The following is a 26,964-nucleotide window of genomic DNA, read 5'->3' on the forward strand; positions in this document are numbered from 1 at the left end:
TCATTTTGATTATATTATCTTTTGGTATATCTGTAGAGATTATAAAATATCATATTCAGTCTTTTCCTTTATATCATATGTGTACCTTTTTAGTTTATTTACTCTGACACACAAACTTATTCACTTATATATATTCATACTATTAAGCAACAAAATCTTCAGAATTTTATCTTGCAAAACTGAAACTTTGTCCTCATTGAAACAATTTCCAACCTCTCACTTCTACTTTTTTCCTCATTTCCTAAGATTTGATTTTCATGTCGAGGTATTTACTCCACCTGACTTTTTTTTCTTTTGGATGGTGTGAATTATGATCTCATTCACTTTTATTCATTTGGCTTGGTAGTTGTCTTAGCATCATTTATTCAGTAGTCTCTCTTTCCACTAGTATCATAAGCAAGCTCTCTATTAAGTTTCCATATTTACAGGTGTCTTTTTCTATAATTTCTGTTCCATTAATCTGCTTTTGTATTAGTATACTGTTACTACCAACTTTCATTTACTGTAGCATTAAATCGTTTTGATAGTACTAATAACCCTACTTTGTTCTTTTTCGAAGTGTGCTTTTTAATTTACATTTATATGTATATACATGTAAGTCTTTTCTCTATATTTCTAACCTTCATAAGATTCATAAGAGATGAAGAATCTGCTAATATCCTTATTATGGGGAGAATTAATATCCTGATTACGTATATTGACTTTTTCTCCATTAGTTTTAGAGAATTATATTCTTCTGGAGACTTCCTCTTTCTTTCTTTTCTTTTCTTTTTTTTTTTTTTTTTAGTACTGAAGACTAAACCCAGGGTCTCACATATGCTGGGAAAGTGATCTACCACTGCACCATACTCTCAGCCCTGTTTATTTATTTATTTATTCATTCATTAATTTATTTATTTTTGAGAGAGGGTCTTGCTACATTGTCCAGGCTGAACTCCATCTTGAGATCCTCCTACATTGGACTCCCAAGTGGTCAGTAGTATTGGTGTGTGCTACTATTTCCAGCTCTTCTATAGATTTTTCTATTTGAAAGCTGCAAAAAGTTTATTATTCCTACATGACTTTTATTTTTGTGTATTCTGGGAAGGAATGATTCTCATGTAAAAAGAGAATTGTAGTGTATACCTTTCTAGTACTGATTTCCCCTTACTCTGCTTTATTTTATATTTTCATAGCATTTATAATATATATTAGACCAAATAATGTATGTATTTATTATGCTAATTATTACCTATTTTTCTCACCCCCTCCACTAATCCAGAAGTATAGGGACCTGTCTTTTATTTCTTGACATCATTTGGGCACTCATGCTAATTTTACTAGTGTTTTATCTGATTTTCTCTATTTGTAGGGATAGATGTTTATATTATATGAAAAACACTTTGGAGATTTTTCCTTTTCAGGGTTAGTATGTTTTTTTTTTTTCCTTGATTTATTGCATTGGTTAGGGCTTCTAATGCTATGTTGAGTGGCACAAATGATTTTCTTCATTATTTTTCTTAACATACATGAGAATATACTTACTATTACTAAGTATAGTGTTTACCATGGGTTTCTGATTATTTTAAGAAAAAGGTAGGGAAGTTCTTTTTTGTTTCTAACTGCTAAGAGTTTTTATTTTTATCAATGAGAAAGTCATATCAATTGTCTCTGGAGGCCTTTTCACCTCTTTTTAGATAATACCACCAAGAGGTGGGGAAGTTGAACAGATAATGGTCGCAGATGAGGACTGTTGGAATCCAGGGTTACCAAGGCACCTGGAACTGGAGTGGCCAAAATCCTAAAGGGAAAACAGTCATACAGATTTGAACCCCAGATTCTGAACCATGTTTCGCCTACAGACTTTCAGAGTTTAATAAGAAGTACAAGTCAATAGGTGGAAAAGTTGAGCAGAGAGTGACTGCTTGGAGGCTGATGACTAAGCCGAGTTTTTAGCAATCTCATTGAGGTAGAGGCAGAGGAGTCTTTCAGGGAGAAATCTCTGAACAATTAAATCTAGTAAAAGGAAGTGGACCAGGTTTTAAGAAGTAGAACAGGATTTAAGAAGATTGAAAATGAGCTTCAATTCAAATTAGCCTAACCTCTGGATTAGCTCTTACTGCCAACCAGAAACTAAAACTCTTCTCTAGAAGATAATATTCACATCCTCTATCATTTTTATGAGAGTATCTTACATTCAGTCCCCAAATTCCAGGCATGCCAAATGTCAAGAAAAAGAGGAGGAAAAAAACACATAAAGAAACAGAGATAATCAACTGTGGACTTCATTGAAAAAACCGTGTGCCACTTCCTGCGCTTCCCACTTGGTTTCTGAGGAGAAATGTGTTGTCATGTGAATTGTTTTTCTCCTGAAGGTAAAACATTGTTCTTCTTCATTTTTAGTTGTAGATGGACACAATACCTTTATTTTATGTATTTGCGTGGTGCTGAGGATCAAACCCAGTGTTCCACGCATGCGAGGCAAGTGCTCTTCCATTGAGCTACATCCCCAGCTTTCTTCATTAAGTTTTTCTCTGTTTTTAGTTTTTAGAAATTTAACTGTGTGGATTTCTTTGGGTTTATCCTGTTTACAGTTCACTTGACTTTTTGAATCTATAAACTTAAGTGTTTTACCCAATTTGGAAATGATAAGCATTTATTTCTTAGAGTACTTTGAAAACTCTTTTTTCAGCCCTGGCTTATTTCTTCTGTTGTAGTCCAATCTATTTTCTCTTTGTTGTTCAAATTTGATCGTTTTTATTGTTATCTTCTTTTTTTTTTTTTTTAAAGAGAGAGCGAGAGAGTGAGGGGGGAGAGAGAGAGAGAAAGTTTTTAATATTTATTTTTTAGTTTTCGGCGGACACAACATCTTTGTTTGTATGTGGTGCTGAGGATCGAACCCGGGCTGCACGCATGCCAGGCGAGCGCGCTACCGCTTGAGCCACATCCCCAGCCCTTGTTATCTTCTTAATTCAGCTATTCACTCTTTTGTGCCCTCCATTCTACTATTACATTTATCCATGAGTCTTTATTTTAGCTATTGTGTTTTTCAGTTCTGAAATATCTATTTGGTGGTCCTTTATATCTTTTCTTTATTTGCTATATCTTCTATATATCTTTTATTTTGAGGCTTTTTTATTTTTATTCTTTGTTTCAAGTATGTATGTAATTACTCGTTTAGTCATTTTTGTCATGACTGCTTAGAAAAATCCTTTTCAGATAATTTTAGCATCCTATCATCTTGGTATTAGTATCTGCAGATTGTCTTTTTTCATTCAGTTTGAGATATTCTTGGTTTTTGGTATGATGAATGATTTTCATCTGTTACCTGGACATTTGGGGTATTATGTTCTGGGATTCTGTAATTTATTTAAATGTCCTGATATAGCTGGCTTCCTCTGGCACGGCTTCATCATTGGAAGGTAGGATGTGTGGGCCTCATTTCTGCCCTGTGGGCAGAAGTCCAGGTTCTCCATTTTGTCTTTCTTGACACTTCAAGTTGAGGATTGATTCCTCCGTACTGCTAATCAGGAATGGGAGTTCTGGCCTTCAGTGACTCCTCCTTGGATAGAAGGACAGGAGTACCTCAGGTTATTCCCCACATGGCTTCCACAGTACGTCTCAGATTATAATTGTGAATGTGTCTAGTTCTCGTTTTAGTTCTATCAGGTTTTAGTTCTATTGGTTTATTGTGAAGAAGTGCATGGTCTCTTAGCTAGGCCACCTCTGGTATCAGACCCTGGCAGAGAAGGGAAGGGCACCTCCTCCGAACTTCCAGGTAGAAGTCCGAGTGTGCACGTGATCTTTACTGGAAGCAAAGATCTCAGCTGTTAGGGACTGCTTCCTGCTGGATTTCTCTGACCACTGTGATAGGGAGAATGGGGTGCCTCTTGGAGCTGACTCAAGGGTACTTGAAGCCAGGTTCCCCCTTCCCCTTTGTTGTTAGGAGAGGGCCACAGTTCTGTTTTGTTCTTTTGCGATGTTTGGCTGAGTATTACAGCTTTTGTCTAGGTAGTCTCTTTCCGGATCTTTTGACTAGAGAAAGAAAGAATTTGTTTTTGTGTTTGTATGCTTGTTGTTGTTTTTTTGGTTGAAATGGAGTGGCATTTTTGGTGTTTCCAGGCTACCAGCTTCTTCAATTCCAAGTCTAATGTATAGAAGGTGCAAAAGAAAACTCACAGAACTTACTACCTTGTTGTTTTCCTGGATTCTGAGGTCCATTCTTCTCTCTACCTTTAATTTTCTTATGTATGTTACATATAATATCCAGGGTTTTTAGTTTTACTTAGCGAAAAGTCCATCTGTTTTACCTTTCCAGAAAGAGGTTATCAAGTACTTTCAATTTTAATTGCTTTGTTTTCATTATAATTAAAATTAAAATTCCCAGTTAGTCTGTTTGCATATGCTTGATTGGGTAGAATTTTTTTCACTGTGGCTCATTTTTAGGACTTTTTTTTTTTTTTAATGAAAATGTGGCTTATCACCTAGAGATGGAAGTTTCTAAATTAATCTTAAAAATTGTTTAATGGAAAGAATGATAATTTTCTATTTTCCATTTTATTGAAAGTATATATATATAAAATCTCTAATTTTTGTTTGCTTTAAGAGAAATGTCCCAAGGTGTTTATATATTATTTACATATTTTTTGTTTGTTTTGTGGTGATAGGGATTAAACTAGTTATACACATGAATGAATTAAGAATAGTACTTTAAATATATTAAACTTGTTTACTACCTCTCCTCATTTTCTAAATTATGTTACTTTAGTTTCATATGACTGATCCATGTATGTCTGATTGTCATATTGTTTTTCTAATTCAGATTCTCTTCTTTTTTTTAAAAAAAATTGTAGTTGTAAATGAGCAGAATGCATGTATTTTATTTGTTTATTTTTATGTAGTACTAAGGATTGAACCCAGTGCCTTACCTATGCTAGGCAAGCGCTCTGCCACTGAGCTACAGCCCCAGCTCTAATTTAGATTCTCTTTACAACTATATCAGAGAATGGATTAATCCCCCAAGAAATCACTAGATACTCTTTGAGGGGTATAGAAACAAACAGTGTAAGTTTCATCATCTTAAATGCTACCTGGATTTTATAGTAAACACCTAATTTGGGCCTGTACTGTGCTAGGCAACAAGGTGGACACTGGGAAGAACAGCTGCACTTTTGATTTGCTCTATGCTTGGTAGCTTTTGATTTTCTTTTGAGTCTAGTACCTCTTTAGGGTGTACTGAAAACTGTTGATCTTTTTACAATCATTCACATATGTCCAGTCACAGACCTAAAACTATTGAAATCCTCTAGAGTTCACAGGCCTTGGGTCAAACATCTGCTCTGCAGTTTTTAAGATATTTTTATATGGTTTGTTACTTTTTAAAGTATCATAGCAACTCTGAATTAGTAGCTGATGTTCATGCTTTGCAATGAAGAAACTGTGTTCAAATGGTATGAGACTTGAGGCTGGAGTTAATAGCTCAGTGGTAGAGTGCTTGCCTAGCACATGTGAGGCACTGAGTTCCATCCTCAGCACCACAGAAAAATAAATAAAGGTATTGTGTTATCTGCCCCCCCACACACAAATGGTATGAACTTATTGAGTAACACAGCCACCAAACGTAAGGCCAGAATTTAATATTTTCCCACATTGTAATAATTTCTTCAGAGGACATTGACATTTTTTAAGGTTTTAACTCCTTCATGTCAAATTGTTCCCTCATGTGGAGGTTTCAGCTTTTCTTCACTGTCACCAAGTGAGCATGCTTGTCCCCACATTATCACATTGAGTTCTTCCATTCCAGCATTTCCTAAATTGTACACATTGGTATTTTGTTTTAATTGGTTTCTTTGTTGTATTTAGGGTCTTCTCTCTGCTTACCAATGGGAGCCTTATCAATTTTTATATCATTTATGAATTTTAAATATATTTGGATTATTAACTTTTTATGTTTTTGCAAATGTATTTACCCTTTCTATGCCTTTTTTGATTTTTATGTGTAGATGTTTTGAAATGTTCAATATTTAAATTTATTATTTCCTCTAAATTTCCCTTTTTAGTGTAAAAATAGCTAAACATTTAGCATGTTCCAGTGAATGCAGACAGACATATATATTCACATTTTTTGAACATATTGGGAATCTAAAAGATTAAAAGAGGAATGTCATTTAAGTTCTAGCCATTTGACTTTTTTGTCACGTTTATTGACTGTGTTTCATTCTTTTTGAAAATTTTTAAATGAATAATTCATAATTTTTATAATTGATGTTATGTAGAAATTTATTTCTCCTAAAATAAATAATTATTTCTGATAGTATTTATTGAATTTTTTATAAATATTTTTTAGGTATCAATGTATTATTTATTTGTTTGTTTCTTTTGTTTATTTATATGCAGTGCTAAGGATCAAACCCAGGGCCTCAGACATGCCAGGCAAGTGCTCTACCACTGAGCCATAACTTCAGCCCTTGAATGTTTCTTTTACCCTCTGATATTTGTCTGTACTAATGTTCCTTTCATCTAATTCTTTATCACTGCATAACTATCATACGGCTTCAGTGTTATTATAGCTTGAAAGGCTTATTGGTCTTTCAAAAGTGTTTGTCTTGGGCTGGGGTTGTGGCTTAGTGGTAGAGTGCTTGCCTAGTATGCATGAGGCACTGGGTTTGATCCTAAGCACCACATAAAAATAAAGATATTGTGTCCGCCTAAAATTGAAAAATAAATATTTTTTAAAAAAGTTTTTGTCTTATTCTTTGGTATTAATTCTTACAGATTAACTTTAGAATGTATTCATCAAGTTAAAAATTAAATATATGAACACCAGGCACAATGGCGCATACCTATAAACCCAGCTACTCAGGAGGGTGAAGGCCAGACTGGGCAACTGAGTGAGACCCTGTCTCATAAATTAAGATGGTTGGGAATGTAGCTTAGAGGTAAAGTGCTTGCCTAACATGAAAGAGACCCTGGGTTCAATCCTCAGTACAAACCTCCAAAGTAAATAAAGAAGTATATGAAGGATTTTAATTAGAATCATATTGAGTTTAAGATGTGTTTGGGGGAGGATTGACATCTATGTGTAGTTCCATCTTACTGTGTGTTTATGCTGTTGCTCATTTCCTCCAGCCCTTGCTGTACTGCCTTGTTTTTTTCTGCTCATGTAAAACTTGGAATTAGGAGATCTGTAATTCTCTGGATGGATGTATCTGCTCTTTCCTGTCGTGCTTTGCTTGTTGACCACATAATTGTCTTTCAGTTCTCTTCTTATTTTCTTTATTTTTAAACTTATTTTGAGAATTTCTAAACATACACAGAAGAATATGATGAGTCCTATATATCCATTACCCAGCATCAATGGCTGTTAGCATTAGTCTTCTTATAATAAAGAAGCTCGCCCTTTATTCTCGCCCGCCTCTCTTGGTACTGGTGATTGAACCCATGGGCACTGTATACTGAACTGCATCCCCAGCCCATTTTTTACTTTATTTGAGAAAGGTTCTAAGTTGCCCTGGCTACCTTGGAACTTGTGATCCTCTTTTCTCAGCCTCCAAGTAGCTGGTATCATAGTCATGCACTACTGGCTCAAAGAAGTTTTTATTGATATACTTATATCTGGCTCAGAGAAGTTTTTCTTGATATACTAGTAAACACCTTTTTATTTTTTCTTTGTAGCCTGTTAACACAGTTTGTAATTGTGTATTTAATGTGTCCTTTCTCCATTAGATTATAAGTTCTGTATTAAGGATGAGTTTTGTCCATTTTTTAATACTTTCTCTTCTGAAACTAAATGGATGAATTATTAGCAACTCAAAAGACTGCAGTCAGTTTGAAAAGAGGAACATTTGATGAAAACCTTTTGAAAAACCGACTGTTGACAAGAATGACTTGGGCAGCTTTCTATTAAAATTATAGGTACCACTCAGATTTGTATAGTACTTACTAAGCAACATGGTGCTCTGAATTTGTTTTTTCCCAGTAAACTTCTATGTTAGGAAGCAAATTCAGTGATTTCCTGACAAGAATATTGTTGCGTTCATAAGATACTGTCCATTATAAGTGACTAAATTAGGTTTTGAGGGTACCAGACCTGTGAGACAGATCAAGTACTCCAATGACTGTGTAGAGAATCATGATCTTGAAAACTCTGCCCAACCATCACCCTGTCTTGTTTCTATAGCTTCATTTGATGAAATGCAAGAAAAAATGTTTTTCTTCTCAGATTGTTATTCATTTTTTAGGTATTGTTTTGAAGCAGTAACCATGGTTACTGATAGAAGCTCCTTGGGAATTTCAAAAACATCAGTCACTTTCACAGCTAGAAGCAGAGTGATCAGATAAAATTGTCAGAATAAAGCTTGCTGAGGTTTTTCCTGAGTACTTTAATTAGGGAGCACTTTGCATAAAGTTAAGTGTTCTTTGTTCCCACTAAAGTAGACAGCATTTTAATTTAAATTAATAGTAAGTCAGCACCTGTCTCTTTTTTAGAGTCTGGAAAAGAGAAGTAATACTACCTGTCCTCCCCCTGAACCTTCTCTGTCTCTAGTCTCCTCTTTCTTGTCTGTATTCCTTACCATCTTTTCCTGAGCACAGAATAGCAGTACTGACATTTTGTGCTCAGGTCGGCTAAGGTTTTGAAGTTATGCCTTTGTATTAATGCAGAAAAAATGAAATGAAATGAAATAGCACTAAAAGCTTGATACAGTGGTACCAGGAGAAATTTGCCAGAATCTAGAACAATCAAGAACTAGCTCTTGTCAGAGGGCCAGAATAAGTGAAGTTTGGCAGCAAGAATTGTCTCAATGGATGGCATTGTTGGCAAGGGAGAGGAAACCTGTATTTTATCAAACATCTTGTATGTATTGAAAACCTATTGTAGGTACTTTCTGTTGTATCACACTCTTTCTTATACTCAAGCTATTTTTTTCTCACTATTCTGAGAAATTTAAGGGGACTGATTTTTTTTTTTTCTTTTTAATACTTTCTCTTCTGAAACTATGTCTCTTTATATTTTAACTGTTTTATACTATCTTGTTTCTTCATGTGATCTAGACTTGGAGTCAGCACACTATACAGCCTGTGTGCCAGACCTGTCCTGTAGCCTGTTTCTTGTAAATAAAGTTTTATTAGAACAGAGCCATAACGCCCATTAGCTTATGTACAGTCTATAGCTGCTGTCACACTCAGACAGCAGAGCTGATTTATTGTGTCAGAGACTATATAACCTTGTAAAACCTAAAATATTCACTGTCTGGCTTTTTGTAGAAAATATACCAGCTGATCTACAGTGACTGATTTGTTGGTAGGAGCACACACTATTAGATCGTACTGCTTGTGGACATGATAATAGTGGCAGCATAAAAGGAGGGTGCCAGGGAATTGAATGAATCTTGTGGGTCTTCGGAGCCCCTGTTAATCCTAAGTTTAAACCTAGTATGTGAAGGGAAATTCTTTTATTTTTAAAAAGTTTTTTTATCAGTTGATGGACCTTTATTTTATTTATTAATCAAACATAGTGCCTCACACTTGCTAAACAAGCACTCTACTGTTGAGCCACAAACAACCCCAGCCCAAAGGGAAACTCTTAATTGTAAACATTACCCCCCACATTTTCTTTTTTTGTTTTGTGTTTTTGTAGTACAGGGAATCTGACTCAGGGCTTCTCACATGCTAGGAAAGCACTGTACCACTGAGCTGAAACCCCAGCCTGCCTTGCCATTTTCTATTTCTATACGCATACCTGTGTCTATACTTGGATGGATTTCTCTATTACTCATTCATCTACTTACATAAACATATAAGTATTTAATTGGAAATGACCTTGGTTGTTTCTGTGCTCTAATACCCTTATTTTTCAGATGGCAAAAACCGAGTTCTTTAGAAATTGTCATGTCTGGTGTCACAAAAACATGTTGGTGGCAAGTGCTGGAAATGAAACCGTGTTTTTAAAAAATTCTTATTGTCATGCATACAATCATTCACATATGAAGTCTGCCCTTTAGGCCTTGCCCAACGTCTTTTTAGCTTAAGTAGAATTTCTTACAAAACTAAAGAAATAGTTGAAGAAGAGAGAAGCATTAAATCTAGATTCTCAGTGGACCATTCTTTGCTAAACAGTAGTGAGAATCTAGAAGATACAGTAGAATTGTCAGGATTGCTGTGGACTAACATCCAGATATTTGCTTCATTTCCTGGTCCCTTTTCACAGTATAATTTATTTGAGAGGAATGTACAGTTACTCAAGTAAACAAACTGCTGTATCACAGTCCTTAAGTAATTTGTAAGTGGAACATTGAAGGATCCAGAGTTCATGTTGCTATTACTAGGTTACATAAGCTTATTTATTTTTTCCTTTTGAACTGAACAAACTGTAATTTAAATTTACAATAAAATGCTTAGTTTATGATTTCATAACTTAATAATTTCATTAAGAAAATTAGATGTAGTGAAACTAAAAATTGTAACCAATTTACTTTTATGTTCCTGACAGGGATATTGCCATCAGAATTGGGACAGAGCCATCATTTTCCTCAAATTCAGTGTTAGATAGGCCTCTCCCCTATTGCATCAGAACACAATCACAGAGTTTCTTCTTCTTGTTTCCCCATGGACCCATTTTAGACACAAGAAATCCTAAGAGAAGCTTGCATGAAAGATGTACACTGAAACTTGACTTAAGATACCGTCATCTTTTTTACTTTTTCTACAGATAATTTAAAGGACCTTAACACTGTTATTATTTTCCTTTTTAAAATTAACCTCTAAAGAATTGTGTAATCGTTCATTCTTTTCCTTTCTGGATGACTCAGGTCCCTCTACTTTTTTTCATGTCACATTTGAAGTGTTTTAAATTATTTTCTTGGCAATATAAATAATATAGAATTCATGTTGTAGCTCAACTTATTTCACTAATCTTTAAAAAATTTTTTTTTTTACTTAAAATAAATTCTTTTTTTTTACTTAAAAAAATTTGTGGGGGGGCACTGGGATTGTGGCTCAGTGGCAGAGAGTTTGCCTCGCATGTGTGAGGCACTGGGTTCGATCTTCAGCACCACATAAAAATAAATAAATAAGTAAAAGTATTGTGTCCATCTACAACTAAAAAAATATTTTAAAAATTTTTTTGTAGTTGTAGATGGACAGCATGCCTTTATTTTATTTATTTTTATGTGGTGCTGGGGATCAAATCCAGTGCCTCACATGTGGTAGGCAAGCTCTCTGCCACTGAGCTACAGCTCCAACCCCAACTAATCGTAATTATATATTTAGATGTGATGAAAACATGTTCTACTTTTAACATACAGGACTGGTGAAAATTGACGGGAGATCAGTAGAGTGGAGGAAAGGGAGCAGGGAGGAGGGAAAGGAAAGGGGAAATACTGGGGGATGATAAAGTTCAAAATATATCGTTCTCAGCTACATAGACTTCCATTTCTGAGAAGTTGGAATTGATGTACCTTTTCTTCTTCCTCCCACTAAGCCCAACTAAAAGTCCTGGGATTTACATCTAAAACAGAAAAAAGACTCTGAACAGTGTAGAGGAGCAGACAGACCACTAGGAAATGACAAAGTGGTGACTTGGCTGGCCTTCCCTTCTGCCTCATTTATCTCAGACTACAAGCTAAAGAAGTCAGAACTAATGGATACAGACTGCAAAGGCCCCCAAAAGCCTATGAATGTCCTTCCAAAGGTCCTTGTGATGATGAAACTATTCTAAATTTTACTGTATTGATGTCTGTTAGGGTTTAGATATGAGGTGTCCCCCAGAAGCTCAGAGGTGAAATGATTAGGTTATGAGAACTTTAACCTCATCAGTGGATTAATCCACTAATATGGATTAACTGGGTGGTAACTAGGCAGGTGGGGAGTGGCCAGAGGAGGTAGGTCACTGAAGGCATGCCTTTGGAGTTTATATTTTGTCCCTGGTGAACAAAGCTCTCTGTGTTTCATGTTGTCTATGTCCTGAGTTCTTTCCACCATCATGTTCTGCCTCATCTCGAGCCCAGAGTCATGAAGTTAGCCACCTATGGACAGAGATCTCTGAAAAATAAACTGAGTCAAAAAAAAAAAAATATATATATATATATATCGTTCTCTTGTGAGCATTATGAATATGTAACAGTGAATCCCACCATTATATATAACCATAATGCAACCATAAAAATATGGGACAACACAATAAAATACACGATTTATATCTTTCAGCAATTGAAGACATTGTAATTTTTTGTGATTTTTTTTTTCAGTACTGGGTATTGAACCAAGGGATCCTCTATCTCTGAGCCATGTACCCAGCCCTTTTTATTTTTTGAAGCAGAATCTCATTGAGTCATTGAAGGTTTCACAAATCTGATGCTGGCTTTGACTTGGCGATTCTCCTGCCTCAACTTCCTGAGTTGCTGCGATTACAGGTGTGCACCACCACATCTGGCTAAGTCATAGTAATTAAAAAAAAAATTTTTAGTTGTAGACATACATAGTAGCTTTATTCTATTTATTTATTCTTTATGTGGTTCTGAGGATCAAACATACTGCCTCACATGTGCTAGGAAAGTGCTATACCACTGAGCTACAACCCTAGCCCCAGATATTGTAATTTAATCACTCATATTTAGTTTTGTATTTTTATTGAAGACCTAGTCCAAAAGATTGTCCACAGGAAGAAAATTGAATGGATCAAATGTCTGTTTAAATTTGGAATTCCAAGTAAATATTTTTATTGTAGTTTTTTCACTAGAATTGAAATTGACATCATATAATCATAGTGGTTTGTTATCAACTATCTGGAACTCTGATTTACTAGCAGTTTAATTATTTAACCTACAGATTATGTATCCCTATCCACAATACTTGAGACTAGAAATGTGTTGGATTTTTTCCCCAGATTTTAGAATATTTGCATATACATAATGAAATATCTTTGAAATGGGGCCCAAGTCTAAACACCAAATTCATTTATGATGTATATTTATACATTTCTTACATAGCCTGAAGATCATTTTATTTATTTTTTATTTGTTCTTTTTAGTTATACATGACAGTAGAATGTATTTTGGCAAATTATACATACATAGAGTATAATTTATTCTATTTAGGATCCCATTTTTGTGGTTGTACACGATGCGGAGTTACCCTGGTCATGTATTCAAATACCAGGCTAGGAAAGGTATGTCCGATTAATTCTACTGTTTTTCCTATTCCTTCTCCTGCCCTTCCCTTTGTCTAATCCAATGGATTTCTATTATTCCCCTCCCCAACCTCCCTTGTTTGGGGTTAGCATCCATAAATCAGAGGAAACATTTGGCCTTTGTTTTTTGGGGATTGACTAATTTCACTTATCGTGATAGTCTCTAGTTCCATCCATTTACCAGCAAATACCATTATTTCATTCTTTATGGCTGAGTAATATTCCATTATGTATATAGACCACATTTACTTTATCCATTCATCTGTTGATGGACACCTATGTTGTTTCCATACCTTAGCTATTGTGTGTTGAGCTGCTGTAAATATTGATGTGGCTGTGTCACTGTAGTATGCTGTTTTTAAGTCCTTTGGGTATAGACCAAGGAGTGGGATAAGTGGGTCAAATGGTGGTTCTATTTCAAGTTTTCTGAGGAAATCTCCATACTGCTTTCCAGAGTGGATGCACCAATTTGCAGTCCCAACAACAATGTATGAGAGTACCTTTCTCTCCGTACCCTCACCAACATCTATTGTTACTTTTATCCTTTATATTTTCCATTCTGATTGGAATAAGATGGAATCTCAGTGTAGTTTTTAATTTGTATTTCTCTAATTGCTAGAGATGTTAAACAAGTTTTTCATATATTTTTTGACTGTTCATAATGCTTCTTGTTGAAGTGTTTGTTCAGTTTCTTTGCCTATTTATTAATTGGGTTATTTGTTTTTCTGGTGTTAAGTTTTTTTGAGTTCTTTGTATATCCTGGAAATCAATGCCTTATCTGGTGTACAGGTGGTAAAGATTTTCTCCCATTCTGTAGGATCTTTGTTCAAATTCTTGATTGTTTCCTTTGCTGTGAAGAAGGTTTTTCAGTTTGATACCATTCCATTTATTGAATCTTGGTTTTACTTCTTGCACTTTTAGAAGTCTTATTGAGGAAGTCAGTTTCTAAGTCAACATGATGGAGAATCAGGCCTACTTTTTCTCCTGAAGATCATTTTGTGTATTATCTTAGTATGTCTGCATTTTGACTGAGACCTGCCATGTCGGGGGTGGGGGTGGGTCAGGTGTGAAATTGTCTGCTTGTGGTATCATTTTGGTACTCACAAAGTTTCAGGTTTTGTAAGCATTTCAAAGTTCAAATTTGCAGATTAGAGATGCTCCAATTTATGGTACTTTTCAGTTCTTTGGAATCATGTTTTTCTTCGATAGTTGTAATAATCATTTTTTCCTCTTTACTATATTTTGAATTTAAGATAAGTATGATTTATTTTAAAAAATAAATTGGGTACAAAGTACAGCTTTGTTTTAAAACTTATTAATGTACCTCCAATTTACTGAATTCTACTTGAATTTACTGAAGTTTCTAATGTTGGTTCCATATACTACTTCAGAGAGTCATTAAACTCTCCTGACATTTTATTTAGTGTTGATGGACCTTTATTTTATTCACTTATTTATATGCAGTGCTGAGAATTGAACCCAGTGACTCACACATGTGAGGCAAGCACTCTACCACTGAGCCATAACCCCAGCCCCTGGGAATTCTTTTGAAATGAAGCATCTCTAGCTTTTATTGGCTTCTCAAAGCTGTCCTTAACCACACAAGGTTAAAAAGCCTTTTTTATAGGGCCTCTGAAGCATCATACCTTTCAAAACTCAAATATGTGTAAGATAGATTTGTTTTGCTTTCCGAAAGAATACATAAAGTGGATTTGTTTTGCTTTCTAGAATGACTTAACTAGAATCTCGGATTGGCCAGCCTTCTTTTTTATAGATGGGGAAATGGAAGGTCCTAGATATTAATTGATTTACCAAATAATATTGTGGTTCAATCTTTGATAAATTATCAGGGAACCCAGTAGGGCTCCTGTGGTGTCCTCATTGATTTCTTAAGACATCTTTGGCCTTCAAGCCTCTTCACAGAGATTGTTGAGCTTTTAACTTGGCAATAAAGAGTTTATGTTTGAATATAAAACTTCTATGGGCACAATAGAGATCTCTAATAATTTGCCTCAATTATTTCATGAATTATTAGTGTAATGCTGTGCAGTCTTTTAGAGTGAATGTGTGTGGAGGCCCCTGTGGTCCCAGAAGAAAATCTCTTAGTCTTCATAATTTTTTTTTTTTTAATCTTTACCATATCCATGTTGAAGTAGACTTTGAGGAACATGGTTATAAGATTTCAGGCTACAGGAATTGAGGCCTGTGAGCTTTTAATTAATTAATTTAATAAATATTTATTGCATGCCTACATATTGAAAGTATATAGAGATGTATATTTTACTGGTTGTTAAAGAATACTTTAAAAAATTAGTTTGATATTAGTTTGTAATATCATGTAATATCACCAGTTTAATTCATGTTGGGAAAAATATTTTTTTCCTAATCACTAACCCATAGAAGAAAATGTCATGAATAATATTGACAGCAATTCTTATAAAATAATTCTTGGCATGCTAGTCTCATAGAGTTATAAAATATTATAAATTCTCAGATTACTGGGAATTAAGGAAATCTCTTAATTAAATATCTGACCAAAAGGGGCCTCCCATGATTTTTGTTTTAGGTGCCATTTTTTATTAAGTTAGTAATTTTTTTTAACATTTCAATTTAGAGGTTATATTTCACATTGTGAACATAAATCCTAAATTTTTATGTTTAGTAATATATTGTAACAATTATGTGTATAAAAGCTACAGAAAAATTGAAAGTATTCTTAAATGAATTTAAATTTGATCACTTCATATATTCTTAAGATGATTTCAAAATAAGGATTTTGTGATTTAATGTCCTATTACACTTCAGTGAACTAAATACTATTGCCATTTTACAATAATCATTTTACATGGCATGCTTGAAATTTATGAACTGAAAGATTTGTGTTTATCTTCCCAATCCCCTTAGCTTTTCAAACTGGAACAGATTCTTCTGTATATTAAGTCTTATCTTAAGATTCCTTAGTCACTTCAGCTCATATAAAGAAATATTAATAATGCAACATTTATATTGTGTTTGTTTTTATCTACAATGCTTTTATTTGTGTTTTTGCTTTGTATGCTTAGGGTATGTAATTAATTTCCAAGGCTCAATATAGGATGAACAGTGTTTTGGCTATAAGAAATAGAGTTCAATGGGGGCAATGACTTCAGCCTCTGCTCCCATGAATGGAAACCTGAGCCCATAACCTTAGTGATACTATCACATAATGTTGTCTCTTCAGTTAAACCTCTTATAAGTCCCGAGGACGGCAACATTAGCTGGATCAATTTGAATCCTTGGAATGTAGCACACAGCAGACATTCAGATATTTTTTAAATGGCTAGATTGATGAGAACCTATCTTTGGATTTTCAGTAGTCAGTATGAAAGACTTTATACTGTGGAATACTGTGTCAGGGTACTCTAGAAAAGCAGAGTGTGTGTGTGTGTGTGTGTGTGTGTGTGTGTGTGTGTGTGTGTAGAAAAAGAGGAGAGATGTGGAGTTGGCTCATGTGATTGTGGGAGCTAGCAAATCTGAAATCTGTAGAGCAGGCCATCAAGCTAAAGACCTTGGGAAGAATTGATATTACGCCTTAAGCCTGGTCACAAGTTTGAGGCGAATTCCCCCTTCCTTGGGAAACCTCAGTCTTTCTTAGTCATTCTCTCTCAGTCTCTCTTTCAGCCTTCAAATAATTGGATAAGTTCCACCCACATTGTGGAGAATAATATCCTTTACTGATTTAAATGTGATTCTCATGTAAAAAAAATAAATAAAACAAAAAACCTTCACAATGACTATTACTTTTTTTTTAAGTTGTAAATTTCTTTAGGCAATTTTAAAAGTGGTAATTAGAAGGGATGTAATTAAATTAAAATATTTCTTTTTATTTTAAATACATCTGAAAGATATCCATTTTGCATATTGATGGATTAGAGTAGTGGCTAACCCCAAGCAAGGAGATGCAGACCTGGACAAAAAAATTATAAATAGAAAATAGAGATTCCATATCTCTCAGAGACTTTGAGGAAATTGACTGAGTTTTGTGATTAATGATGAAGATAAGTATGAGAGAAGATAGACTAATTTGCCTAAATGGGCCATCTGATATTATAAGAATGATATTGTTAATTTTGAGAGTAACATGGAAATTTGCAGTGTACGTAAATGGAATATGATGAATTATGTACCTATATGACTCATTAAATATTCCATAGAGTAAAAGTTATTATATCATTATATTCCAATTTACTGGGTACTATGTGACATAAAATATGGTACCTTATTAAGAAATTTTATTCTACTTGTAAAACTAGCATACTTTTATTATAAACTTTGTAGTATAAAATTTAGTAAATGAAGATATCTCATATATATATATATATATATATATATATATATATATATCTCAAGTAAGTGATATATCTGGTATTACGTTTCTATTTGTGTGATTAGTCATTCTTATATGCCTCAGCCTTAGTCCTAATATTTAAGTTGCAGCCTTGATGACCTGAAATGATAGTTTCAGTTTTATAATTAACCTTTTTTTCTCCTATTTCTCATTCCTTTCCCTTACCTATCCATCTCAAAAATCCATGAAAGTACTAGGCAGTTCTTGAGGATGGCGTTGAGCTTACCGGTATTTTTTCCTTGTGGTCATTACTTTGCTTTGCCATTGTCCTAACAGTGGTACAACAGTGCAGTGTTCTTTGGTTCAGAGACACATATCCCTAACTGCTGTCACTGTGCTTCAACCTGCTTCCTCTTTCTTTCCAGAAAGGAGCTTCTTTCAGTGATTGTATTTCTCAAACCCCATTCACATTTCTGCTGTCCAAACCCCATTATCTCTTATGGTTATTACTTCCTTGGTGAATCTCTTCTTTGGATTACATTTGTAGCCATTTTAATGATAGGAAGAGAACTTGAATTACTGAAGTAAAACTGCATTTATTTTGTGTGTCTCGGGTAATACCTTAGTTTCTTTCAAATCAAACCAATTTCCTCTCCAAGTGAAGCCAGATTTAAAATTAGGTAGTCAGTGTAGTTAGGTAAATCGGGTCTAATATTGAGTGAAATCTAAAATGGAGGCCATGTTGAGAATGAATTTCCGAAAAAGTTGAGGAACTCTTGAAATGTTAATGAAGTCCCAAGAAAAGCCCTAGGCCCAAAGTCCATCCCAAAGAAATGTTGATGAACAGCCCCAGCAGATTTGAAGATAGCCCATCCCAAAGAAGTGTTAATGAAGTCCTTCCTGCCCAGATTACTTCTTTGGCTGACCTGTGTCCCAACCCTTCGGGCCTTCCCACCTACATTTCATCACTGAAAGAACTATAAAAAGGGGAAACAACCACACTTCCACGGATTCCACCTCTTGGGTCCCCTTCTTCCTCCGGGAGAAGTCTTTTCTGCTGTCCTTTAATAAACTTCTAATTTCCACTCTGACCTGGCCTCGGCGTGCTTCTCTGGTGTTATTCTTCAACATTGGGGAAGCAAGGACCCGTCACTGGTCAACAGAGGTAACACAAGTAGTCTTGTGTTTTCAAGGTTTCAGTACCTGATGATATTCTCTCTTTTTTTGTTTTTTAATTTTTTATTGTTGGCTGTTCAAAACATTACATAGTTCTTGATATATCATATTTCACACTTTGATTCAAGTGGGTTATGAGCTCCCATTTTTACCCCATATATAGATTGCAGAATTACATCAGTTACACATCCATTGATTTACATATTGCCATACTAGTGTCTGTTGTGTTCTGCTGCCTTTCCTATCCTCTACTATCCCCCCTCCCCTCCCCTCCCCTCCCCTCTTCTCTCTCTGCCCCCTCTACTGGCATTCATTTGTCTCCCTTGTATTATTTTTCCCTTTCCCCTCACTTCCTCTTGTATGTACTTTTGTATAACTCTGAGGGTCTCCTTCCATTTCCATGCAATTTCCCTTCTCTCTCCCTTTCCCTCCCACCTCTCATCCCTGTTTAATGTTAATCTTCTTCTCATGCTCTTCGTCCCTACTCTGTTCTTAGTTACTCTCCTTATATCAAAGAAGACATTGGGCATTTGTTTTTTAGGGATTGGCTAGCTTCACTTAGCATAATCTGCTCTAATGCCATCCATTTCCCTGCAAATTCTTTGATTTTGTCATTTTTTAATGCAGAGTAATACTCCATTGTGTATAAATGCCACGTTTTTTTTATCCATTCATCTATTGAAGGGCATCTAGGTTGGTTCCACAGTCTTGCTATTGTGAATTGTGCTGCTATGAACATCGATGTAGCAGTGTCCCTGTAGCATGCTCTTTTTAGGTCTTTAGGGAATAGACCAAGAAGGGGAATAGCTGGGTCAAATGGTGGCTCCATTCCCAGCTTTCCAAGAAATCTCCATACTGCTTTCCAAATTGGCTGCACCAATTTGCAGTCCCACCAGCAATGTACAAGTGTACCCTTTTCCCCACATCCTCGCCAGCACTTGTTGTTGTTTGACTTCATAATGGCTGCCACCTGATATTCTCTTGTAGTATGGAATTAATATGTGGCATTGTTAGGGTTTATCACTTATAAAATTACTAAAGAATGGAATGTTTAAAATATGCAAGCAATTTACATGAAAGACTTCGTAATTCCATAATGTCAGTGCTTTTTTAAAAAATGCTGTTCATTTATAATAGTTTATCAGTCAATGAAGCTACATTTTTTTTTTTTTAGAGAGAATTTTTAACATTTATTTTTCGGTTTTCGGCGGACACAACATCTTTGTTTGTATGTGGTGCTGAGGATGGAACCCGGGCCGCACGCATGCCAGGCGAGCGCGCTACCACTTGAGCCACATCCCCAGCCCCGAAACTACATTTTTAATGCTGCTAGGAAAAAAGGATTCAATGTATCCTGAACATCATAATCCCATTCTTTTCCTGACAGTTGTATTAATAGGGCTTCCTATAGATATCATTCTTTGGGAAGCAACTCTTCCTCCTTCCCTCCTTTACCCAAGAGGTCAACATACAAGTATTCCTTCCTTAGCATGTACTTTAATCTTGGTTAGAGTTATTACGCCTTTATTCTTTAATTGTTCCTTGTTATACTTCTGTAGTTTCAAAAAATATCCATTAAATTTCAGAGAAGACATTGGAATTTGCTGAATGATCATATGATTCAGGAAGACTAGCAATAAATAATTGCATTGTTAGATGGTAAAGGATTTTTCTAACTAAATTCTACATTATGTAATTGCTAGCAGTTTCTTCATTGGGTAATCAAGATAATAAATACATTTTGGTTAAAAAATTTAAAATGAGGTGAATTGAAAAATGTAAGTTATTTATAAAATATTGTTCTCTAATATCCTTCATCATTTTATAAAACTGTTATCATTCATTAAAAAGTAGATAAAGAGCTGGGGATGTGGTTCAGTGGCTTAAAGCTTGTCTAACATGCAAAAAAGTCCTAGGTTCAGTCCCTAGCACCTCATGAACAAACACATGCACATACACATATTAATTAATTAAATAAAAACAGTCAGGACAACTTGGAGTTTAGTGTGGGAATTAGTTGAGTTCCTAAACACTGCAAACACACTTAATCATGACAGGCTCATGACAGACATTCTCTCTGCATGCTAAACTCAAGTGCCAGATCTAAAGTCTCAGGCCTTAGGCTCTAAGTCCAGCAGATGCACACTCAGATGCAGTGATCAGGTCAGGAACTGAGTCAGGCTTCTCCTGGGGTGGAGCTGATGGCCGGTGGATGAGAGGGTTGTATGGAGAAGTTGCAGCTCTCACTAGGGTCAAGATGTGGCTATAGAGTTTGAAAGTGGTGAGGAAGGTGCAGAGGATCAGGGAAAAGATGAGAAGAGATAGGATGTCAGTCCAAGTCCTCATCAGGCTCTCCGGCATGAGGGCATTAGTGTCGGCTGGCTGAATGTCTGTTCATTTGCTCCATCATTTATACTAAATTTTGGGGCTGGCTGAATGTCTGTTCATTTGCTCCATCATTTATACTAAATTTTGGGGCTTCTGACCACCCTTTCCATCCCTATCAGCTGCTACCGGATTTCTCAGTGATGTCATTTGCCCTGAGGTGATGTCTGGTGGTCCCCACCCTGATTTTCTTGCCTCTCACTCTTATGGGGCAAGGGCAATAGGACAGAGACTTCACTCTGAGTCAATCAGGGAGGGGAGGACTGACTTGTTTATGTCAGACTATGTCTGTTGATCCTGTTGGAGGGCTCCATAGGCGTGCCTAGTGAGACTGCAGGTTTCTGTTGAACCTGGAAAGAAAAGATCACCGAATCCAATTTTAAATCAAATTAAAGCAAGCTTGTATTGTATACACAAAAGCTGGTCAGCCACTGTCTCTCCCAAGGCCAGGCTAGAGATCAGCAGCCCAGCCCTCCAGGTAAAAGGTTTTATAGCACAAAAAGTTACAAAGGGTGGTGTGTTGGGAACTTATAGCTAACAGGGTTCTGGCAAGCATAATACAAAGGCAGATAGCAGGTTAATAATCTGCATGGCTTAACATTTCAAGGTAGGGAGTAAATTGAGATTCCAACATCAGAATTTATGAGGTGCCACTGAGGTTTTTAGGAAGGGAAGGGTTGTTATCTGGTCAAGGAGAGCCAGTAACGGGCCAGTTCAGAGCACAGGCAGGGATTTCAAACAAGTTTAAACATCAGGTTGTCAGGCCAAATAGAAATCTTAGTAGTATTTTATAGTAAAACAGAAATGAACCTTTCATAACTCTGTGATGAGAGAACCCCCAATCTTAAGATGGAATTTGGTTGGATTCAACAGTTTCAAAAGCTAAGGCTGGGGCTGGGGATGTGGCTCAAGCGGTAGCACGCTCACCTGGCATGCGTGCGGCCCGGGTTCGATCCTCAGCACCACATACAAAGATGTTGTGTCTGCTGAAAACTAAAAAATAAATATTAAAATTCTGTCTCTCTCTCTCTCTCTCTTTCTCTTTAAAAAAAAAAAAAATAGCTAAGGCCTATGGCCTACACCCTGTCTCAAAATTTAAAAAAAAAGGCTGGGGATGTGGTTCAGTAACTAAGCACTCCTGGGTTCAATCCCTGATACCAAGAAAAAAAAAATTGATATTTGAATCTAAGTAGTCAGTCTGATTCCAGAGCAATAATCCTAACCCACCATATTTATAGTTATTCAGATAGTATGCAAACTGATTTTATTGGTTCCCAGAGGACATCTAACATTTAGAGCATAGCAAGAAAAATAATTTTTTTGTAAGCATGAAAGAAACTTTAATCAGTATAACTATTCCAGAAAGAAAGGAGACCCAGGTCCTTAGCTCTGTCTTTGAGGGACTGACAGTGACTTTACCCTTTTAAAGAAAAGGAAAAGAGAGCAAGGGTCAGGGTTTGCATAGCTGGAGGCTTTTCACAGTTGCCAAAACAGGTAATATTGATCAGGTGTAGTTTGGTCCATCGTTATCTCAGGATTGGTCAGGTAAGAAGACCTTATCATGGATAAGAAAATTGCTGCTGCCTAGAGAATGGCTTTGATTTATCACAAGATACTTATCCATTGAATCTATTGTTCATGGAACCCAAGGAACTCACAGCAAAGAAGATGGATACAAAACAGAAGCAGAGATGCCAAGTCTTTAATCCTACTTTTAGTCACTCATTGGTCATTTGCAGGCAAAAGTGAAAAGTCTAAGTCCTTGTTATAATTGACACCTGTTTTTTTTGTTGTTGTTGTTCCTTAATATTGAGGGGATTAGGGTGTTAGCCAATGTGGATTTGAGGTTCTTGGTCAGATACTTAAAGTCTGAAAGTAGAAGTAACATTGTAAATTACAAAGTGGAATACAAAAAGGGTATCAAAGTCTGAAGATATCCAACTAAATAAGTCCTGTAGGGTGATCTTTCTCTTTTTAAATAGCTCCGTAAGTATGGACTACTAAACCACACACACACACACACACACATTTGGGGTCAAAAAATAAAAATCATTTTTTTTTTGTTTCTATCTAAATACAGGGCCCTTGTTTTAAAGCATGAGTTCTGCCTTCTGTGCAGAGGTCCTGGTGGAAGGGTTTTTGTGTCAGGCAATCGTGCATAAGAACCCCTTCTCCATAACTTCTCAGATTTACTTACTTTTGGTAGGGCTGAAACCACATCTCAAGTTACATTTAAATGGGCTACTGTCTTTCCCTTTTAAATGTCCTTGTACAACTATTCTTTGACTTTTCTTCCACCCTCATATTAGTACATTTGTTTTTGGTTATACTTCTCTGCTGGTGTTCAAAACCAAGTGAGTGACCTCTATGTTGACCAAAATTAACCTCTTTTCCTTCATACTGTTAAGGTCAGCTAAGACTCCTCAGGCATTATGTTTAGGAGTCTCTTTGTTCCTTCATTCTTTTACCTATACTAGTTGTGTCATCTCTTGGGATGGGTCAGGATCTTCCTGACTAAATGTGGCTTCCCTTGGAAGCATTGGGGACATCTCCTTCTCCAAAGAACCTCCTCTTTGCAAAATGCACACTGAGTGCTTTCCTATTCTCTAGGATCCTCCAGGTCCCCGGATAGGGAGGTCGGGTGACTCACTGGAGTTGTGGGCCCCTGCTCTTAGAGTGCAACGGCCAAAATATTTTCTTTTTTTTTTTTTCGTCAGCCTTTTTATTTTCTGATTTTGGCCTGGAGTCTCAGTTGTTGAAAAAAAAATTGAATCATTACATATTCATGTTGACACAGTATGAATACTGGGAAAGCAGAAGAACAAGGGGGAAATGGCTTCAATTTAAAGTCAGATAGATTTAACCATGAATCTCTTTCCACATGCTACTATATAACTATGAAAAACTAATCTATTTTTTCTAAGCTTGGATTCTGTCTTTGATAAAGGAGGATAATTATTTTTGCTTCATGGAACCCAAGGAAGTTTTGAAGAAATAAAATTAACTAGAACCTGTGATTATTGCTTTGGCACTCATGGTGTTCTCTAAGGAGGTCATCTTGGCTTCCACATAGGAGAGAATTGTGAGCCTTAGGATGGTATTAGTGAATTGGCAGTGTGTGCTAGTTTGTGTGCTGGTTGGTGTGCTGATGGAGGCTAGGAGTGACCGACTCTGTCAAGAATCTGCTCCGTGTCAAGCATTGTCCTAAACTTTGAAGATAAAACAATGAATAAGACTGAGATTTCCTGCTTGCAAGTCTAATCTGTATATACAGAGAAATACATAGGCAATGACTTTGCCTAAGGCTGTACTAAGGTAAGCCTTGCATACTATGAGGACATGTAGGACCTCCAAGGACCAGGAATGGTTTTTCAAGAGGGAGGAGGATAAGAACAAGCATGCAAGGGGATTAGAGTAGTACTCCCAGAGAGGAGGCAGAGGAAAAGCCGGAGAAGCACTTGTATTTACTACAGAGGTGTTCCATTCACCCAACATTAATGAAAACACCAGGGTCACTGGGAAAGTGTGCTTTATCAATAAAGGTCAGTGTTGTGATATTATTAGCCTGTTTTCAAGTTTAGGCTTTACTTGAAGCAGACAGTTTTCTAAAGGAAAATAAAAATGACACTATTCATATGTAATACTGAATTTTCTTTTGACAGTTTTTGGGGGGGTCTGTATGCTTGTTATTTGGTACTTCTGTGTCATTAGGTTATATGTGTCTGAGGAAAAAGAAACAGTGATCTTCAGAGAATGGAAATGGTGATTTGAGCATTGGAGGAGTGTCTTTTGTGCTGTCAGCAGCTTGCACACTTCACTTCTCTCATCATCCTTCGAAGGCCGTGGAGAAGTATATGTTGACTAGCTCATTCACAGTACATGGTGGTAATCTGGTATGTGTGTTGCTCTTGTATGCATTTCATTCATACAAGGTTGTAGGTGTAGTGTAGGAGTTGAGATTTTTTTCCATATTTCTCTAGTACTCTTTCCCAGGAAAATAACATATTAAAAATGCAAGGGAAAGACCACTTCTTTTGGCAAAACTGGAATAAGAAAGAGAAAATGAATAAATAATTCTTTAGAAGTGAAGGAATGTGGGTCTAGAGAAAGAAGATGATATTAAAATAGGTGGTCATAATAGATAAAATGATAATCAGGGGTTTTAGAAATAATGAATGAAGCTGGTCTTTAAAAATACCTCCAAAGTAATCAGTAGCTCTGCATGTTTCACTATAGCTAGATGCTTATGACTTGATGTAAGAGTATACTTAGGATCTTCTGCAATCAATTTGTATATCCATATGGGGCTCACCCATAAGTACTGCGGTTTTTTGCATGACTCGTCCTTGATTAGAAAGGGAAACTGGAAAAAGTAGAAGAGTTTCTGTGGGTATTTGGAAAGATTAGAAAACAGTTTTGGGGGATTAAAGCTCTTAATCCCTGAGGGGTTAGTAGAAGGGAAAAGCAAAATCAAGTTCATAAGAAAATAATTTTGGAAAGGGTACTTAAGAAAGTTTGAAAAAAGAGGTTGAAATTATCAACATACACATGTTTATCATGATAACAAATCGTAGTGTACTAGAACTAGCCAAAACCTTGAGAGGAATGAAATAGTTTTAGATGCCTCATGCCACCCCTGCACCCCCGCCAAAGATACTTAATGCTGTCCTACAGACTTACCATGGCATGCTTGGTTGTTTTGAACTTTATAGTATGAAGTTGGGGAAAGTGGGAGAAACATTAAGCTTAAAACATGTTGCTTCAGTAATTGTGGTGTTGATTTCCAGGTGCCTTGGGGATAAATATTCATGCCTCATTGGGGTTTATATTAGCAAGGACTTTGACTGCCTTTGTATAATTTTCTAAGAATTTGTTGATTGCTTTGGAATATCCAAAAATAACTTTTGAAAGTGGACATTGTGAGCTCTGTACCCTCAACTTCTGCTGGCTATTCTTTTACCTTTGTCCATTTTTGTCTTTTTTGTTTTCCCAGTTTTACGTGCCCCCACCTAAATATTGCAATATTTCCATAGTACAGGAAACCTGTCCTCTCTTTCTTCACACTTTCCCTTGGTCATCTCATGTACTACAATACCATCAATATGTTAGTGATTCCAAAAATTTCTGTATCTCATTTTTTTTGGAAGTAAGCTGGACATAACCACTTCGATATTCTGGTGCCACTTCATAGTTAATGGGAATATAGCTAAATTCATTAGCCTGTCCCTCAAATATCAGTTTTCTCCCATAAGCCCAGGCTTGGCTAAATAACACTAATGATCCTCCCCGCCCCCAATGCCAGGAACTTTGTTGTTTTAGTCAGAAGATATCTCATCACAGTGTTGTTTTAATTGCAGAAAAAGAAAAGAAAGAAAAAGGAACTAAAGTCTTTTGCCATCGCATTGCCTAAAAACTGATATGAACACATAGATTCATTTTACAGACAGTAAAAACTATCTAGAATAACATTGAATATGAGAAGTTACATATGTAAATTTATTGAAAAGATGTTTTTAATCAATGTGTGCCTTATAGGTCCATATATACTGTTAATGATTATGGAATCATTTGTAGAAGAATGCCTATGCAGATATTCACCTTAGTTAATTCTGGGTAGTACATTTATGGGCTATTTAAATTTTATTATTTTTATTTAGCTGTCTGCTCTAAAGTTGTATAGTAAACATAAATTATTTTTGTAATTTACACATGCAGACAGATAATTTGGCTTCTCTTTGTCACTCCCAGTTCTTGTTGAATGTGTTCAATGTCTCATTCACTCCAACTATTGCTAGTTAGTGCAACTGCTCATTATATCTGGGTAATTCTGTCACAGCCACTCCCTTGCCTCCTTTGCTCAGATGCCAGAGTCATCTTCTTAATCTTAGCTGATGAAGTTCTTCCCTTTTTT

General features: G+C 35.9%; 1 protein-coding gene across 10 annotated transcripts in view; it reads left to right on the plus strand.

Moving 5' to 3' along the window:
* The window catches only part of Ncoa1 (nuclear receptor coactivator 1), a 253,377-nt gene that overhangs the window by 95,707 nt on the left and 130,706 nt on the right, over positions 1–26,964 (plus strand). For 6 of the 10 annotated variants that reach the window (XM_046441367.2, XM_046441369.2, XM_046441373.2 and 3 more), the window contains exon 3: positions 2,195–2,354. The exons of the other annotated variants lie outside the window; for them this stretch is intronic. In XM_046441367.2, the coding sequence (XP_046297323.1) occupies positions 2,321–2,354 (34 nt within the window). In that variant the 5' untranslated portion in view covers positions 2,195–2,320. The remainder of the gene's footprint in view (positions 1–2,194; positions 2,355–26,964) is intronic. 10 annotated transcript variants of the gene reach the window in all.

The sequence above is a fragment of the Marmota monax genome, unplaced genomic scaffold (assembly GCF_021218885.2).
Source record: "Marmota monax isolate L192 unplaced genomic scaffold, Marmota_monax_Labrador192_F-V1.1 WCK01_AAM20220418_F8-fsc00010, whole genome shotgun sequence".
Lineage (NCBI taxonomy): Eukaryota > Metazoa > Chordata > Mammalia > Rodentia > Sciuridae > Marmota > Marmota monax.